General features: G+C 38.9%; 1 protein-coding gene across 1 annotated transcript in view; it reads right to left on the bottom strand.

Annotated features, from left to right (window-relative positions):
- CTTNBP2 (cortactin binding protein 2) overlaps positions 1-19,329 on the bottom strand; it is a 191,928-nt gene that overhangs the window by 8,566 nt on the left and 164,033 nt on the right. Inside the window, 6 exon segments of the mRNA XM_026648734.2 lie at positions 3,182-3,283; positions 5,884-6,016; positions 7,027-7,087; positions 13,307-13,492; positions 13,820-14,025; positions 17,179-17,357. Coding sequence (XP_026504519.2) covers positions 3,182-3,283; positions 5,884-6,016; positions 7,027-7,087; positions 13,307-13,492; positions 13,820-14,025; positions 17,179-17,357 — 867 coding nt within the window.

The following is a 19,329-nucleotide window of genomic DNA, read 5'->3' as shown; positions in this document are numbered from 1 at the left end:
GTGGCTGGGGAAGGACTGGCAAATACTGCACCTGGATGCACTGTGAGCTCCCCCCAAGCAGTAGAGAGGGTGTTGGTGCTGACCGAGAAGGAGAGCAGGCAGGAGGCACAGAGTTTGAGGCCTGGAGTCCTGGGCATAGTCTAATACTTGCTCGCGGGTATGGGGGGAAGCGCGGAAGGGTGGGGGGGGGAATGGAATGAGTGTGGGGGGGAATGATGAAGAAGAAAACCCCCCAGATCAATCTAAACTAAGCACTAAAACTACAATAAATTGGTAAAGCTATTATAAAACTCATAAAACTATGTACAACCATCGTATTTAAAAGTGCGTCAGAAACATGGACACTGAAAGTTCTGACCAGGACCATGCGGCGGCGACAAGGAACTGGAGATGTGGTGAGTCCACCCTGTTCTTTATCGCCATGGATGGAAGCACAAGGTGAGCCAGGGCGCATGTGCGGACCAACGGATACTACTTCCAATTTCTCCAGCTCCAAACGCATGGTGTGCATGTGTAACCCTCAGCGGAATACCATAGGGACCATCACTCGAAGAAGAGCCAATAGATATGAAAGGTTACCTGGCAAGGCATCGTTGGAATTGGTGAAGAGCTGGAGTGATGGCCAATCAGGTGCAGTTTCTTAAGGGAGCTCTTTTATTGACTGTGATCAAGAAGAAATTGACTGGAATGTCCCAAGGGCAGCATTTATACTCAGCAGTGAGTTGTGTGCGACTGCTAATAGGGGGCCATACTTTATCCCACTACTGCTGCCCTCAAGGATCATAAAAATCTTAAGAGCTAAAGGAGTTCTGCTGGTCTTATTGTAATGAGGATCCTGTATAGATTGTGGCCTTGATTTTGTGTTCAGCTATTTTGCATTTTAGACACTGTCATACAAAAATCTGCTGTAGCCAGCTACAAAAGGGTCATCCTAGTGTAGGATGTCTAGCTGGGGAAAAGTTAGGCATGGCTAGGGCTCCCTTTTCTTGGCAATCACTGCTGCCACATCTGCCTCTTGGGGCTTTCAGCAGCTGGCATAATGTAGGGTAGCCCTTAGATGGCCTAGAATGAAAGTAGCACAAAGGCCAGTTTTACGCACACACACCTGCCAAGCTGGAATTTATGTTTCTCAGCCGTAGCTGAGGATCTAGGCCAGTATCTTTAGAGAAGCATGAATTTCACTGAATGCTGATTTAATTAAATTCCACCAACCCCCTTCTTTAAATGTTCTTTATACATTTCATGAAAAAAGGAAAGTGAAGGACTGATTGCCTTGCTTCCTACTTTGCAAGCTTCCCCTCAGTTCTACTGATGCATCAAAATAACTCCTTTTAGCTGTCTAAGTATACATATAGCCCCCTTTGCTGCACCTCACCAACATTCACTAATTTAACCCCAAACTGAGTTTTTACCCCAAAAGGAAAAAGTGCCAGAAACTCCATGAAGTCCACTAGAGACTTCACTATTGCTACTGATTTTATGTGGAACACATTCTGATACTCTGGTGCTAGGCACCAAACAAAACCCTATGGATAGGGCAACAGAGATAATAGATGATCTCATAGCATCTCTGTTAGGTAGGGAAGCATTATCCCCATTGAACAGACAGGGAGCTGAGGCACAGAGATACTAAGTATCTTGCCCAAAGTCAGTCACTCTCTTTCTCTCTCTCTCTCTCACACACACATACATGCGCGCACACACACACACACGCGCACGCACGCACGCACTTCCTGGTACAGCTAGGAATTCAGTCCAGATCTCCTAAATCCAGTGCCTCTTCTGGCCAAGAATATACCTTCAGTACTATGTGGAATTGTACTTTAATTTTGTGACACTAGGGAGAATTTAACTCTCTCTATGAGTTGGGATTCCATTCCCAACCCTATCACAGATTTCCTCTGTGGTCTCGGGCAAGTCATTCATTTCAGTTTCTTCATCGCTAAATGGGTGATACACGTCACTGGGGGGTGGTAAGACTAAATTGCTGTTCATAAAGTACATTGGAATTCTAGGATGGAAGGCAACATTTATACAAGTAAAGTATTATCAGAGTCTCAGTGTTGCTGCAGAACTCAGTATCATTATGCTACATATTGAATTTTTTAATATAGTAATGTTTTCCCTTTATAGATTTCAAACGGATGTAATTTGCAAAGAATTTAGGTAATTTCCCCCTATGGTTTCTTCAGAAAAATAACTGACATTCAACAAATATACTTGTGATCATCCAATTATTTTCTGACTTACAACTTTATGCCCTCCAGTAACAAATCAGCAGCTTTTTGGCACCTAAGCTATCACATGTTCAAACTATCCTGTAGTTAATATTGTCTGTTTACATCTGGACTCTTGTTTCCCAGAAGTGGGAGGACCAATTCCAAATGGATTTATTCTTTCTGGGTTTTTTTGTTTCTTATAAGATAGGGTGCCAAGAGAGCAGTGCACTGAAACATACAACAAGTTCAGAGGGAAAGAAGTTAATCACCATTAAAAAAAAAAAGCTGATCTATGTCTTGCTTGCTCAGCCTCCTGTACTCTAATTGGTTTCAGTTTCTCAAAATTTCCACCAGCTGGGAGCTTTCCACTCAATGTCAGGCTGACTCATTTCTAGTTAGGGAAGACACTCAGGAGTAATCTGGTTCAAACTGGCATATGCTTTGGTAATCACTAATAAGGATGATAGCAAACCATATTCAAGCAATTAGTGTCAAGAAGTAACAGGAATTTTGACTACTTCAGTTCATTTAATCACTTTAGCTTGTAAGGCTACTATGAAAATGCTGAATGCTAGAAAAGTCCAAATTTCAGAAAAGTTTGATTAAAATATCATGACTATCTATACCTATCTAGTAGATATAATCTGTAAATATGAAAATCACACATGGGCCAAATGCATACCTGGTTTAATGACCAATGACTTTGGTGGACACATACCAGGGAAAAATTTGGCCCACGGTGCCTGAAGTATGTTTCATAAACATTATTAATCATATCGGTTTACCAACTGGTCAGTAAATACCTTGTCTCTCTAATTAACAGAGAAGTCAAGGCATTTTAATCTTTCTGATTCCCACCAAGAATTCAAACATAGATTTGTAGTGAGCTCTAGAAAATCTTCAAAATAGTTTGTACACAGGTATTTTTTACACTCTTATGAAACATACTGTGCGTCCCATACCTTTTGTGACACCGATTTACTTGGATTAGTACTGCTTGCTGAAAATATAGGATCAGTTTGAGAGCTTCTGAACATAACCAGCTCATCCTTAGAATCAGCAATCTAAAAGAAAAGAAAACAATATTTTGGAAGTCCTTTATATTTCATTTTGAAGATTCTTGGGGTCTGTTTTTAATGCACGTTTTACTTTGCATGGGAGATTATGGGAGTTGTGTGTAAACTTCAAAAGAAGGTTTAATAAATCCTCACTGTATCCAAGAAAAAAAAGGGAGCCAGATTCAATTTAAGTTTACAGAATCATAGAAATGTAGAGCTGGAAGGGACCTCCAGAGATCAACTAGTCCATTCACCCCTTCTTTCTTCCGGGGGGGCAGAGCCAAGTCTACCTAGGACCACCCCTGACAGGTGTTCGTCTAACTTGTTCTTAAAAACCTCTAATGATGGGGATTCCATAACCCTTGATACCAGTGTTTAACTGTCCTTGTAGTTAGAAAGTTATCCTAAAATCTAACCTAAATTTCCCTTGCTGCAGATTAAGTTTGTTTTACCTTCATTGGAGATAGATAACAGTTGATGACCATCCTCTTTATAATAGTCCTTAACATATTTTCATACTTGACTCCGCCTTCTTTTCTCATGCCCAGTTTTTTTAATCTTTCCTCATAGGCCAGGTTTTCTAAACTTTTTAACAGTTTTGTTGCTCTGCTCTGGATTCTCTCATTTGTCCACATCCTTCTTAGAGCATGGCACCCAAAATCGGACACAGTACTCTAGCTGAGGCCTCACCAGCACTGAGTAGAGCGAAACAATTACCAATCATGTCTTACATACAACACTCCTGTTAACACACAACAGAATAATGTTTGCCTGTTTTGCAACTGCATCACATTTTTAACTCAGATTCAATTTGTGATCCATTATAACCCCCAGATCCTTTTCAACAGTACTACTGCCTAGCCACTTATTCCCCATTTTGTAGCTGTGCAGTTGATTTTTTTTCTTCCTTAGTGTAATACTTTGAATTTCTCTTTATTCAATTTTTACTCAACTTTAATTTCAGACCAATTTTCTAGTTTATCAAGGTAATTTTGAATTCTAACCCTGTCCTCAAAAGTGCTTGCAACCCCTTCCATCTTGGTGTCATCTGCAAATTTTATAAGCATTCTCTCCGCTGCATTATCCAAGTCATCAATGGAATCCCACTAGATATATCCTCCCAGTTTGACAATGAACCATGACTACTCTTTGAGTACTGTAAAGTGGGGCCCATTTGGGCCCCACTTTATAGTAATTTAATCTAGACACTAGATTTAATCTAGACACTATTTCCCTAGTTTGCTTCTGAGAACATCATGTAAGTACAGTGTCAAAAACATAACTAAATTCAAAATAAATCATGTCTACTTCTTTTCCCCTATCCACTAGCCAGTAGCCCTGTCAAAGAAGGAAATTGGGCTGGGTCAGCATGATTTATTCTTTGATAAATCCACACTGGTTATTACTTATCACTCTATTATACTCTAGATACTGGCAAAATTATTAAACAATCAATTTGTAAGAATCTTTCCAGTTATCGCAGTTAGGCTGACTGACTGGTCTATAATTCCCGGATCCTCTTTGTTCCCCTTTTTTAAAGATAGGTACTATATATGTTTGCCATTCTTCAGTCCTCTAGGACCTCACCCATCCTTCATGAGTTCGTGAAGATAATTGCTAATGGTTCCAAGATTGCTTCAGTCCTAGGGTGAATTTCATCAGGCTCTGCCAACTTTAATACATCTAATTTCTTTAAATATTCTTCATCTTGTCCTTCCCTATTCTGGCTAGGAAGAACAGTGTCAATGGCTGCTATCCCCTAAGCCATGCCTTTTAGAATTGCCACAACCAGTAAATACATTTTAAAAGTGTTAAACCCTGTCTACACAAGTGTTTAAAAATGTTATTTAAAATGAGTTAGCTAACATACTTTTAAACCATCTATTTTCCCTAGTCCAGACATGGCCTTGGAGTGAATCCCCGCTGAGATGCCAAGGGATTAGCTGGTGCAGCTTCAGTGCATCTGGCTCATAGCATACAGCTGCTAAAACCTAACTTCACAGGGAATTAAAACAGGATTACAAAGCTTTCCACCACAATTATTTCTTGATTAAAAGTTTGTTGGTATCTAAGATCACACAGAATGTGCAATAAAACAAAATTGCTGGAAAGGTTTAAACAACAAGGGAATTGTTTACGGAGATCCTTGAGGGTATAATTAGGTATAATGGGATTATGGTAAGCAAAGTAAGTGTACAATGTGCATCAGAAAAGCTTTATATTCCTATTAGACTATCAAATAGTCTCCCAATGGAAGTAGTGAAAACACAACTGATTCAATCACTTAAAATTAGGCTGGTGAAAGAGAATATGATGTGGAGAACAATAATGCATTGAAGCAGATTATCTGATAGCACTTTAGCTTCTCTAACATTTATGAATCAATACATTTTAGCATCCACTGCAAATTCCTGAGTGTATGACATGACATTTAAGGTTAAACTTTTTAAAAAATAAAATAAATCATAATAAAATCACACATATAATATATTAGTATATTTTAGCACATCTCCAGTTAATAAAAAAATATTTTAAAATCTAAGATCTATTATGGATTAAACAACTACATATGATTATGATGTAAATTATTTAAACCGCAGTGTTACCTTGCTTATATCAGACTCTGATTTGCTGGAACACATATTTTGAAGTTCCTGCACAAGATCTACTTCATCATCAGAACCAAGGGACAGCCTTTGCTCCAGATTTAACACTTTTAGCTGCTCATTCTCTGAAGAGCTATGAAAACAAAACAAGAGACAGGACAACTGAAAGTGGGCTATGGCGCATAATTAATATATATTTATATTACACACACACATATATACACATATACACACACGGGGCACTGGGAAATGGTATCATCCTTTCACAAAGATTGTATAACTACACTATCCATTCAGTAACGCCCCTACTTTAGGATGTACCAACAAACGGAATGGAAATAGCATCCAGTTTAGGCATCAGTAGTTGTCCGTCTTTAATTTTGTTGCTTCATAATAGACCCTCTTCTAGAAAATTTAATCTACTCTCTCCATTGTTTCACAAAAGATGCTTCTGTGTGACAAGTACAAATGCCATTCGGCAGGAGAGTTCTTCTTTCTTTTGCTTACACCAATTCAACGCTGCAGCTATCCTCCCACACTCCTTTTTTGGAACTATTCCGAACTATTTAAATTAAAAGGAGCCACTGCTAGAAGCACAAAGGATTCTGTGATATGCAAAGATGTGAATTTCAGATCTGGAGTTGTCTCTTGCATATGGTAGCACAAAATGCAGTCCCCTTGGACCATTTGCTCAGTAGCTACTTAAAGATATTCCATATCATTTAGACTAAAATGCACATATACAAACTTCAGATTTCCATTCAGTAGGCTGAAATAGCCAGAGGGTCTTCTTTGTACACCTCTGGATTAAAAGACAGCCTTCTGCTTTTTATAAGCCAAAGTAAGAGGAGTTTTATATAATATTCCCCAATTTCTAGAAAATTCTAATAATAAATAAAGGAACATAGTCTGTGGCAAGGTTTGAGCTACTGAAATAGGTTCTAAATTATAATTAAAAGCCTCCAATCCCGTCCCGTCCCCCCCCAAAATTAGAATTAAAAAGCCTACACTTCTTCAGCTCTGAAACCAAAAGTAACCATATCAAACATAAACCCTTCACTTACTCATAAGAGTGAACTGGTTTTTGACACAGTAGTATCTGTGCTCTTTGATAAGTGCTAAAAGAAAAAAAAACTGACTTACTTTTTGATAAGAGAAGCCATTTTGTTGCAATTTTGTTGCAACACATTCTTTCTTTGTATACCTGCACGAGAGGGGGGAAGTTAACTTGTTAGTACTCAGCATAATTCTATTGTTTTCTTCATTTTAAAAGCTGTAATGAATAGGTAAAATATATTCCTATTTGCTGATCATCAGAGCACAGCACGCCCCTGTGTCCTGTCAAGATCACGTTAAGGCTCCATGGCACTATTGCAATGGCACAAAGGGGCCTGAGTGGGACCTGATATAGGTAGTCTTTCCCCCACCAAGTTCTGCCATCACAGTGACTACTGACACCAGTATTGGTCCTCTCAGAAAGAAGGAAACCAACCAATTCATCATTACTTGTTATCAGAATGAGCATTTGAACTCAGAGGTGAAAGGCTATTAAAATGAAATCCACTGTCCCATTTTGTCTCAGTTTCCCTCCAAATGTTTATTCTTAATATACGTTACCAAGAGTGCAAAAGGATCCTTAGATACAAGGTATGACAGCAATAACCTTATCACCCTGAGCTGTGTTCACATCAACTCTCAAAAACTAAGCAGGATTAGATCTGGTCAGAATTTGGATGGAAGACTACCAAGCAAACCCAGTCTGCTTTAGGAAGTGGTAGTGGCCATTCAGAAATAGCACTCTTTTCCCTGAGTCAGTACTGAACAAACCAATATCTTAACATAGGGTTAGGGGGTATTGTGCTGCTGGGATGGCCATCTCTTTTATTTAAGACATAAAGCTGAGGTTAGACCTCTTACTTGTGGACATTAAAAATAGCATGGTTCTTGTTACCAGAGTAGGAATGTTATGCATAATAGGTTATCTAAATTACACCTTCAGAAATTTCATTCTGGCTGCCTAAAATCCTCCCTGTAGTTTCAGTTGTATAGGGTATTCTTCAGTTTTATTTCTGAACTAGTGTAGAATCTTGGTGTGGGCTGTTTTTTTATTTATAATTTTTATTATTTTTTCCAAATACAACAAATATACCAAAATAGCAGATTCATCATAATACAAGTAGCAAATAAAGAGGGTTAGGATAAAGGGAGAGGAGGGGAAGCAACATATCTATCTTCAGGGTCCACAGTAAATCACAGACCTCTAAAAAGTCAGCCAATGGCTTTGAATTTTTCAGACATTCCTTTTTTGCACAATGCCAGTTTGTTTGTTAGTTGCAAGGACAGCCATATCACTGAGCCTGGCATCAATATTCGGTGGGAATCGATTTTTCCATTTTTGCAGTATTAATTTTTTAGCAATATAAGCTGCATGTTAGAACCACGCTGCCTTGTTACCAGGTAATCTCCCCCAGGTACCAGGAGCATATCCAAGAATGAAACTTAAGGGGGAGGGCTCCATCTTAGCTTTCAATATCAAACTGGTTCAACCTGAATCCAAGGAGGAGTCTGTGTACTCACATCTAATAACCACAAAGATGCATTAATTAACAAAAAGGAGATATCAATAATTTTCCAAGCTGGGAAAAAGAAATCCTCACAGAGTCAGAGAGGTCTAATTTGTTCAGAGTCCAAATTACCTGCAACCCAAAGGAATGTTCTGAAAATATTATTGAATTTCTTAAAAACAATTTGAGGACTAGAAATAGGGACATATAAAATGCTAGGAAGGACATTCATTTTCAGTATATTAATTTTACCCCCCACACTGAGGGTTAACAAACTCCATCTCTCCAAATCGTTAGCCATTTGTACAGTAACTGGTTATATATTTGTCTTAGGGATGTCCTGAATATTTTGGGGAATCAGTATTCCTAAATACTTCATATAAGAGGATTGCCATTGAAAATCCCAATTTGAGAAAAGGCCTTTGTGGACATATTTGTTAATGCACAAGATTTCTGATTTACCTTAATTAATTTTATATCCTGAATCTAAACTTATTAACAGTGGTTAGGAATGGTAACCTTAGGCGTAGACACAAGAGCATCATCTGCATAGAGCATAATTTAGTGTTCTGTTTGGCCCACCCTGATACCATACATATTTTGATTTGCCCAGATGGCAATGGCTAAAGGTTCTAGAGCTAAATCAAACAGAAAAGGAGAAAGGGGGCAGCCCTGCCTCATACCTCTCTGTGATGGAAATGGGGCAGAAATGATACTATGGGTAACTACCCTGGAAGTTAGATTGGAGTATAAAAACTTAATCCAAGAAATAAATTCCACCTCGATATAACGCTGTCCTTGGGAGCCAAAAAATCTTTCCGCGTTATAGGTGAAACCGCGTTATATTGAACTTGCTTTAATCCGCCGGAGTGCGCAACCCCGCCCCACCCCAGAGCACTGCTTTACTGCGTTATATCAGAATTCGTGTTATATTGGGTCGCGTTATATCGGGGTAGAGGTGTATACACCAAGTCCAAAATTTTGTTAATATGTAAAAAAGGTATGCGTCGAAAAGCCTTTTCAGCATCTAAAGAAATAACAGCTAAAGGTTCTTTAGCATCTCTCTAAGTGGCAAGATCATCAATCAGTTGATGCAAATTATCGGAGCCATGTCTGTTATGGAAGATTCCCAACTGAATTTTTACAAAAAGTTCTCTGAAACTTTAACACCTACATATTGAACATGTTCAGTGAGACCAAGAATGAGCAAACTCTCCTGCCTACTCTAAGTGAAACTGTAATTACAGTTATTATTAAACCCAAGAAAGACCTTGGACTATGTAGTAATTATTGTTAGCCTTTTGCTTAAGTCTGTATGCTGACAGCTTGCCAGCTCTCTCGCCAGATTCCCAGTAGTTTTGCTTCAAACTGAATAAAGCAAGCTGCCTTTTGGGACAGAAGTGTATTGATTTCAATTCTGTGTTCTCTCCATGTTTTTTTTATAGGTGGCATAAGAGATGGTATGGCCTCTGATGAAGGCTTTAAATGTTTCCCAAAGTGTGGCAGCTGATGAAGTGGTGGGAGCATGTTTTTTTTTTTTTTTTTTTTAAGTTCTAACTCTTGTTGGAGAGAGTTAACACATGATGTATCAAACAGCGGAATGGTATTTAAGCTCCACATTTTAGTTAGGGGTACATATTCTGTGCGCCTAACAGACAAATGTATATAGGAGCACAGTCAGCTATAACAATAGCACAAATGCCATAATCAGTGAAAGAACTGATCAAGTCTTCTGACACTAAGAAATAGTCCAATTCTGAATACCTTGAATGAGCTGCAGGAAAACAAACAAATAAAAAACAATAACTAGTGTCTCTGGCCATAGGATTACCCAATCTCCACACATCTTGTAAACCTAAATCAGTCATGTATGTATGAAATACCTGACAAGTAATCATGTTTTTATATGGAGATGGAGCAGATTTATCAAGGACTGGGTCTAGTGTTTCGCTGAAGTCTCCAGCTCTAATAACAGAATGGTGACCCATGTCATTTATATTCATAAAAAAATTATGAACAAATTTGGGATCACCCTGACTTGGCTTCTAGAAATTGGCAAATATGATTACAGAATTGCTAATTTTAGCCTTGAGGACAGTAAATCTGCCCTCCCTGCCAGAACTTGTGCTCAGAATATTTACAGTCAACTTTTTATGTATTATAGCAACACCCCTCACATAGAATTAAAACAACTAGAAATTGAGAAGCCTACCTAATCTCTATTCAGTTTACAAGCTTCAAGTTCTGTCAGATGCGTCTCCTGGAGAATTGCAGTGTCAATACTCTCTTTTTAAAGGACTGAATATTTTTTTTTCTTTTAACAGGGTTATTAAAACTCTTTATATTCCAGGAGAGACGTTTAATTACTGGAGCCATCATTGTTAAAATATACTGGATAAAATATAAAGCTGCTTTGAGAATAAATGAGAAATTTGCAAATTTTCCTGAGTAGCATACAGTTCTTACATATCTAAGCAGCAAAAGTTATACAGCCCAGGGGTAGGATGTCACTTCCCAGTACATATTCTACAGGAGTGAGAAGGAAATTCCCAGCATGGGAGGGTAACAAGACGGAGGACAGAAAGAGGAATTAAATAATTAATTAAAAACCCCAAAATATAAAATATAGTGGCGAGAGAAACGCACATTAGTTCCATGAAATCACAAAGAAGAATCTGTTTAAACTGTTCAAAAATATACACTTGACACCCAAAGGGGAAACCGGATCAGGTAAAATGTGGACATCATCACAGCCCCTGGGGCCCCAAACATTACAACTATACTAATCACCCATTACCAAAAAAAAAAAAAAAAAAAGAAAAAAAGAACATATCAATCAATTAACACCTATCAACTTATTTAGAGCAGCCATATCAGATCTCAGAGAACAATACATAAATTCCATACAGTCGAATCATTCCATATATGTCTCCTCTTGCGAGGGAGGAGTTTGCAGATTTTTGAGGTATTTTTCTGCCTTCTGGGGGGACCTGACTGATACTATCTTGTTGCCATCTTTAATATTGAGCATTGCTGGATATTTAATAAAATAATTCTAGTCCATCTTCTTAGCCAAATTCTGTGCTTGGTTAAAAGCTGCCCTCACTGCAACCATATCACAGGCATAATCTTGAAAAAGCAGTATTTTAATTGCTGGTTCTCCCCCAAGAGCTCCTTTTTTTTCCTATTGATTTTTGCAATATAAGGTCCTTAAGTGGTAAACTTCAGGAACTTCACAAATCAGTGCTCTGGGCTGACCTCCTGGAGCTGGCAGGGAGGTCTATGGCCCGGTGTGCCCACTCTATTTCAAAACAAAAATCTACCAGCAGATCCAACAATTTACTTAGGGACAAATTCAGAGGGTTTGCCTTTCCTTATTCCCTCAGGGACACCCGCAATTCTCAGGTTACATTGTGAGCCACTGTCTAGATCAATTAGCTTAGTCTTAATAGTCTTGATATCATTACAGTTCTTCATAACCCGTAATTTGTTCTCTTTGAGACTATCTTCCACTTCAGAAATTCTGTGTTCTACTTCCCCATTCCATCTGGATAGAGTGTGTAAGGGCACTCTGAATCTGAGGCACGGTGGTAGGGTAGAAACTAGATTTAATTTCAACAGTCTCTGCAGCCATCTGTTGTAATAAGCCATCAGCTGCGTTCCATCAGATTCAGGCACCATTTTGTTTGCAGAAGCGGGGAGGCAGATCTCTGTTTTTTCAGTGCTTTCAGATCTGGAGAGGAAGATGCAGAGCTAGAGGGCACCTTGGAGGTTTCAGTAGTCAGGCACAATATTTCTAGGGGTTGCATGGTGGGGTTTAGGGGACGATGTTCAGGGATTCCCGTGGACTACTTCAGAGCTCAAGCAACCTGCATCAACCTTGGTTGCAGCACCCTCTGGTGTCCTCTCTGTGTGCTGTTTAAAGAATGCTATTTTCCATTCCAGAAGTGGTTGATTTTTGCATATGGATAATTCAGTCCCTGTATAGTTTATCATTAACCATTTACTGGCTGATCTCTGATCTCTGGGTGACAGGCATTATAAATTTATAAATGCCACTTATTAATTAATTATATCTGCCACACTATTGTAGTTGCATCAAACCAGTTATCAGATAAAGTATCAAGCAACTATTAATTAGCATACTTGAAACTATATAGTAACCTCTTAGAACCTCTAAAATACAATGTCTTTCCCTACATGAACTCTGGATTTTTTAAATTTATTTTTGGCAATGAAGAGGAAACCTTAGAAAAAAAGCCTGCAATTTAAAATCCAGAGACTTTTGCCCATCTGATCATTTTGAGGTAGAGGAAAGAGTGCCACCAACTGCATCTCCAACATCATTTCCTACAGTCCCTATCTTATTCTTTGGAGGTCTCCCATCCAAGTCCTAACCTGGCTTGATTCTACTTAGCTGGCAAAAGTGAAAGGATCATAGAATGAGAAAGTATGTCTGATTTTAATTATTTCTATTATAACCATTTACATTATTGTTGTGTATATATATAAAAAGGGTGCAAAACAATGAGATTATTTAACTGACTTGCTTACTATGTCATTTAACACTTTATGTGCTATAAATAACAGGAAAGACATTTAACCAGAACAAAAATAAATTTAAGTAGGCTATTTCAAAAGCACCAGAAAAAGAGCAAAAGAGCTGAACAATTTTCAAAAGAAGTGAACATTAAGTGTACCTTATTTTTGCTGAGAATTAAAAGGAAGTTCAAACATGAAAAAAATAAAAACCATTTTCCTTCCAGGGTCATATCTACTCATCTCAAAAACACTCTCCCTCCACCCCCCCATCACAAAAGACTAACATGTTTTCTGTGGCCCAAAATAACAAGCTTTACCTTCTGTATTTGCCTCCTGCTTACTCCATGATTGGGAAGATGAATGGCCTGACTTCTTACGAGGACTTGTGCTCACCTTTCTCCAGGAAGCATTCTCTCCTCTTTTCTTATTACAATTTTTGTAGCTTGAAACCATGGCTAAGGGGAAATTTCCTCCTTTAAAGTCTGCTATATATCTATCCAGATCTGAAACAATATTAATATACATTTTTTAAAAATGCTGATAGTGCATTGCAGCCATAGCAGTGATATGCAGTTAGCAAAGAAATAACATGGCCTCTAGGATTTCTCATTAATATTCCGTTCAATGGGATCAAAGTCTTTTAATCACAAGACTTACCATATTTGTGAAATTACTATGTTATGTACTGACATCTTTTCTAACGTGCTTTGAAATATACTGATGAAAAGTGCTACATTTATTTTTTAAAAAATCATTAAATAATGTTAATCCTGCTTAAGAAATTCCAGTATACAACTGCTTGCTTTCTAGCTGAGCTTGTTCACTGTTACCTGTTCGTGGAAGAGGACAGCCATGCAGAACAGCTTTGTTTAGCAAGATACTGAGAGCTGCTTTAACCACAGCCTGTTGGCCTTGACTAGGATTTTTTTTGGCTGCTGTTTGTCCCAGTGCAGGCGGTCTCTTCACAGAGGCTCTGGAGAGTATTGCTTCTTGAACTCTGGGAGCAATGACAGTGTTCCATAATTTGGACAGCCACCTTGAAGCATACAGAAAACTTTAGAATCAGGACAAGTTAACAAACATGTTTTACACATATCTTATTTATTAAAGATGACTTACAAGTAGGGTAGGGGAAAAGGATTTTATGCCTTTAATTTATTTTTGTTTTAACATTAGAAACCGACATCTTTGGATAGCCTGACCGAAAGAGGAAGTGGCTTGCATTTTTTATTTTTGTTAACAATTTAACTCAAATGCTTGTCCAAAGAGTTAGAAGAAAAGTGGTTTCCATTAAAATTTGATATCCTTCTTCCTTCATTTGTCGTCTGTCTGAAATACCCTCCCCTCCCCAATCAGCGCAAGGCAGAGGGATGATGTTTGGTCAAACTAAAATGCATGATGCCCAAACTCCCAAATAAAGGGGAGGAGGGAGAGCTGGAGCAGCCCCTCCTCTAATATTAGTTACATAGAGAAATGTGCATGAGGAAGAGGCTTTCTTTACCTGCCCCTGGCTGGCCTGGGGGTGGGGGAGGGAATGGAGAAGCCAATTAGCTATTATGCTCCTTCCCAAAATTTGAAACCTGTCCAGGATTTCATGAGCCATATTGTCTTTATGACTGCTCTGCCTTCCTTCCTTGTAGTTGATGTATACTAAGCTGTGCTTCAGGATGCTGTGGTCTGACCAACTGTCTGTTTTTGGATTTTTAGAATTTTTAGAATTTTTCCTCATTGGGTCAAACTGGCAACAGTCTGGTGATTTTTTTTGCCTTGCTTACAGCATTGTGGAGGCTGGGTTAAAAGAGAAGAAATGGCAAATAATATTAAGAAATAATATAGGAATGTTTTTTTGTCGCAACTTGCAGCTACTGTACAAATGCAGATAAAGGCTATACAGTGTCAGCTCCCAGAGGTAAATGAGACCTGGGAATTTGCTGGTGAACTTGGGCCTATAAAGAGAAGGGAGACATGAAATCTTTGCAGACCCAGGTCCCCTTTGATACCCTGTACCCACATCCTCGCATGTGGGGAGGATGACAGGCTACAGAATCGAGCAGCATATGAAGGGTAGGCTGAAGAGCATCTATCTTGGTTATTAGTTATATGATACATGTCCTGTAAACCTGCAGCCAGTTAAATGTCTGGTATGTGAGAGGTGGTCACATAACACCCTCCCTATTGTTAAGTTAATAAAGTTGCATCTGGCCGCTTAAGTCAATCCCTGTGTCTGTCTTTCATTCCGGCATGTCCTGCTCAAGCTCCCAAAATACATGAAAATCTATTAAGTCCTACAATATCAACAAACACTAGCCTTGAGCCTATTTTATATTTCTAAGTATAAAACAAGGGGGAGGGGAAAGAAAGGGGGGGAAAAGCGCTAAGAAAAGTCTCTTTCACACCTCCTTTATACATCATGATGAAACAAAACAAAACAAAAAACTCCCTTTGGAAGATCACACTTAATTCTCAAGACCAAGGACAACAGAAATACAAGGGCACAGAAAATCAGCAAGAGCCATGGAACTGGAGTCTTCCTAATTTACTTGTTCTGCTCTCCAGAATCTAAGGGTTTGTCTACACTTAAAATGCTAAGCTGCTGCAGCTGTGCCACTGTAGTGCTTCAGTATAGGTGTTACCTATGCCAATGGGAGGATTCTGCCATTGGTGTAGGTAATCCACCTCCTTAAGACATGGTAGCTAGGTCGACAGAAGAATTCTTCCATCAACCTAGCGCTGTCTAGACAGGGACTTAGGTCGGCTTAACTACACCACATAGGAGTGTGGATTTTTCACATCCCTGACCAATGTAGTTAAACTGGCCTAATATTTTAGTGTTCATCAGGCCTAAATTGCCACTTTCAAAAGAGAAAGGTATAATACACTTCTGGCTGCAAAAACAGCTGCCACTGATGTCTTGCTGAGCATACTGTTCAGTCAGATAGGTTGAAACAATAGCACCCAGTGAGGCATCAATGAAACCTAATTATCGCCATTTAAATGCCAACACTATTAATTACCACACTGCCAAGCAAGATAAATCCAGTAAGTATTCATTGTAGCTATGTTTATTTTTATTGTTTATTCCCTGACAAAAACTACATTAAGATGGAGTTAAGATTGAAAGTACATCTCAAAAAGTTAAGGGTAAAAAACAACATTACAGCAATGCTGTAATTATCCCCAAACTACATATTACAAATCTAGTCAATTCAGAGTTAAGGTTACACTTAAAATAAATCCAAACCCATTATGGTTGGAAATATATAGTTAAGGTACTCCAGCAACTTTAACTCTGTCCTGTTGTGATGCCATGCAATAACCACATAGTTAAGATTAAGGCATTTCAGAGTTTACGGTTCCAGATTAGATTTAACTGATTTTTATAAACATTGATTTTTTCACATATTGCCCCCGCCCAATGCCATAATTGATTCATTCTGTAACTAACAACCATCATTAAGCTTCAAGGAGATACCAAATCCACATTTGGATACTGATGGACTGGATATTTTGGGGAGACACCTGGTGGGGATTGGGGCATCTCTGGGATAGAAGAGGGTGGAGGAAAAAAGCAAGTAAATGAGCTTTGGAGGTAATGACAGAGTGACAGGAATGAGTCAGGCAGCTGCAGGAGCTAGGCACAGGAGACTGGAGCCAGGGTCAGGCAGGAACTGGAGGAGACTAATAGCGGCATTAGTGAGAGTGTAGGAAAGCAGACTGGACAATATGTGTTTGCAGGAGTTTTGTATGAATATGCTAAGTAGCCGGATTAGTGCACAAAACAAATATGAACTGAAGATTCATTGACTGTCTAATGTAGCCATGCAGTGTGTTTTAGACTGACAGCCATGAATCACAAACATTTTAGCTATTTCCCTATTCTTTTGTATTAATCACAAACATGTTTTCAAAAGTGTTGGAACATGGGCTCCTTTCATTTAACATTCCAAACAATTGTGACATTTTCAGGAAAAACAGGAAACTTTGTATGTTTTCTGCACAATTTTACTGGCTGTTTAATTTTAAGCTATGCACACAGTAGTTTTAATAACTGCAACTAAAAGATGATACTTCTATTTTCAAGATCATAAAAATATCATTGGATTTGGGGAACACATGATCATTGTGTTCATAAATATTTTTAGTACCTCACTATACCTTAACTTTGGCAATCAGGGAATATAAATCTTACTTCACTGTGATTTGGCCATGCCCAGGCTCCACCGGACAAGAGAAGAAATGTTTTGGCCCTATGAGTGCTTCAGGTGCACCTAAACGGGATAAGCAGGAGTTCAGCTGGTGCCAAACGGCAAGAATCCAGTCTATGATCTTGCACACTGGATCCCATGGAGGGGGCACTTTACCTCTGAACTACAAAGACAGAAAAGACAAAGGGTTTGACATAATTTCATACCTTTATCAGGAAGGAAAGGGGTTGGCTCTTTAGCACGTTGCCCATTGTGAAAATCAGGTACATTTAAAAAACACTTAATAAACCTCAACTAAATAATCAGGAAAAGAAAGATTAAGATGACCAAATCTTCATCGAGTATCCTGAACTGCTGCATTAAATCTTATTGCCTTAAACATATATTAAACACATTTTCATAGAAACAAAGAGCTCAAATAACTTTGAGAACACAGTCAAAGAAAAAAAGCTCCAATGACCTAGAACGTGCAAGTTAAACACACCACACACACACACACACACACACGAAAGAAGAAACAAAGCACAATGATATAAATAATAAAAAGCTTATATATTCCTACAAAGAATAACCTACAGATGACTGATGCTACTGTTTAGTAACCTCACTTTGACAAGCTGGGGCTTACACAGATTTCTAAAACATGAAGGTTTTTTTTAATAAATAAGAGTGATACATTTGAGAATAACATTTTTCCTAAATTAACTTTTCATGATATCTGGGCATCTGGACTTAAATAACTTGCATGTTAGTATTCCTAGTGAAAATGAAAAATCTGTGAAGGTGCAAACCCCTATGAAGCTCAGGTGCTAAGATCACATGAAAGCTGAACTGTCTTGTTGGCTCTGGAGGGTTTATATTCAGAATGCAAAACATGTGCTAATTTTAAAATCACATGCAGTAAAACACTTGGTTCTCATAGGATCACAATCTCTTCCTGGTGCTAAGAAATTAAAAATAAAAAAAATAAAATCTCCCTCCTCTTTGTTTAACAATATGCCCAAATAAAGATACGCATTATGATTATTTTATATTGTCCCACAATATGCATCTCACTGTGTATGGCAAAGGTTCTTTGTTTTCAAATTGTAGGTAAGATTGGACTCTTGGCATTACCAAGTAATTAGAAAAATATTTTCCACCAGTTAAATTCATTTTAGTCACAACACGTAGCTAAAGTAGACAGATTCTTTACTATGCTATTCATAAGGCTGTAAGAAAATCACAGGCCATGATTTTGTTGCAGTCAACTGCTACTTTCAACATTCGCCGCAACTTTTTAGCAATGCCACTCACTCAAATATGGCCAGATTCCCCTCCATCATAACCTGGTAGGGGCAGTGACAGTGGTGGAACAAGGAAGACGATGGAGCCTGGCCAAGCTCCCTGGGGAGCTCACCCTGCTTTCTGCCCCTGGCTCCACCAAGCGCTGCCACTTCCACTCAGCCCTGCTGGCTTCACAGTATGCCCAGATACAGTTCCAGCTCCACCAGGTGGTGTGTATTGGGCCTGCTCTGAGCAGGAGCAAGTCCTGTGAGCCACTGAGGACTTTGCCTTCAGTGTCTCTCCATCCACTTCAGGGGACAGGCTTATGGAGGCCTCAGTGAGTGGGGATGGGTGGGGGCTGAGGCTTGTGCCTCCTAAAGGGCTGACACTAGTGGTGTCAGCCACCCACAGGGCATCCACAGATCTCTGAGCTGGGGCTGGCTCTAAGGTGCAGGGGATTGCCCTTCCGCCTCACTCTTCCTGGGGCCTGGAGGAATGGGTGGAGGTGTTATCCAACCCCTGTTGTAGGGTGAAGGACCCTACTGCCAACTTGACATCTAGTCAGTTACAAAACACGAGTTTAGTCCTACACAACGCCCCAACTCCCATCCATCTGCACCCCAAACCACAACTTTAACAAACGGTGGCCATAACTTTTGGACCAAAAAAAAATATATTTAAAAAAAATCACAACTGAGCTAGGGAAGTGTGTTTAAGGGGAGTCTTGATGGTTCAGCAGATGGTCATCTACTTTCATTTCTAGGCAGCCTCTCATTTTTAAATTGTTAGATCAAATGTAAGTTAGGTTATTAGTGACTGGAAAATACTAGAGGGTCCTGTGGCACCTTTAAGACTAACAGAAGTATTGG

Source organism: Terrapene carolina, unplaced genomic scaffold (assembly GCF_002925995.2).
Source record: "Terrapene carolina triunguis isolate 2854851 unplaced genomic scaffold, T_m_triunguis-2.0 Scaffold68, whole genome shotgun sequence".
In the NCBI taxonomy this organism is placed as follows: domain Eukaryota; kingdom Metazoa; phylum Chordata; order Testudines; family Emydidae; genus Terrapene; species Terrapene triunguis.
The sequence above is the reverse complement of the archived record's forward strand: the minus strand, read 5'-3'. Positions and strand labels throughout refer to the sequence as shown.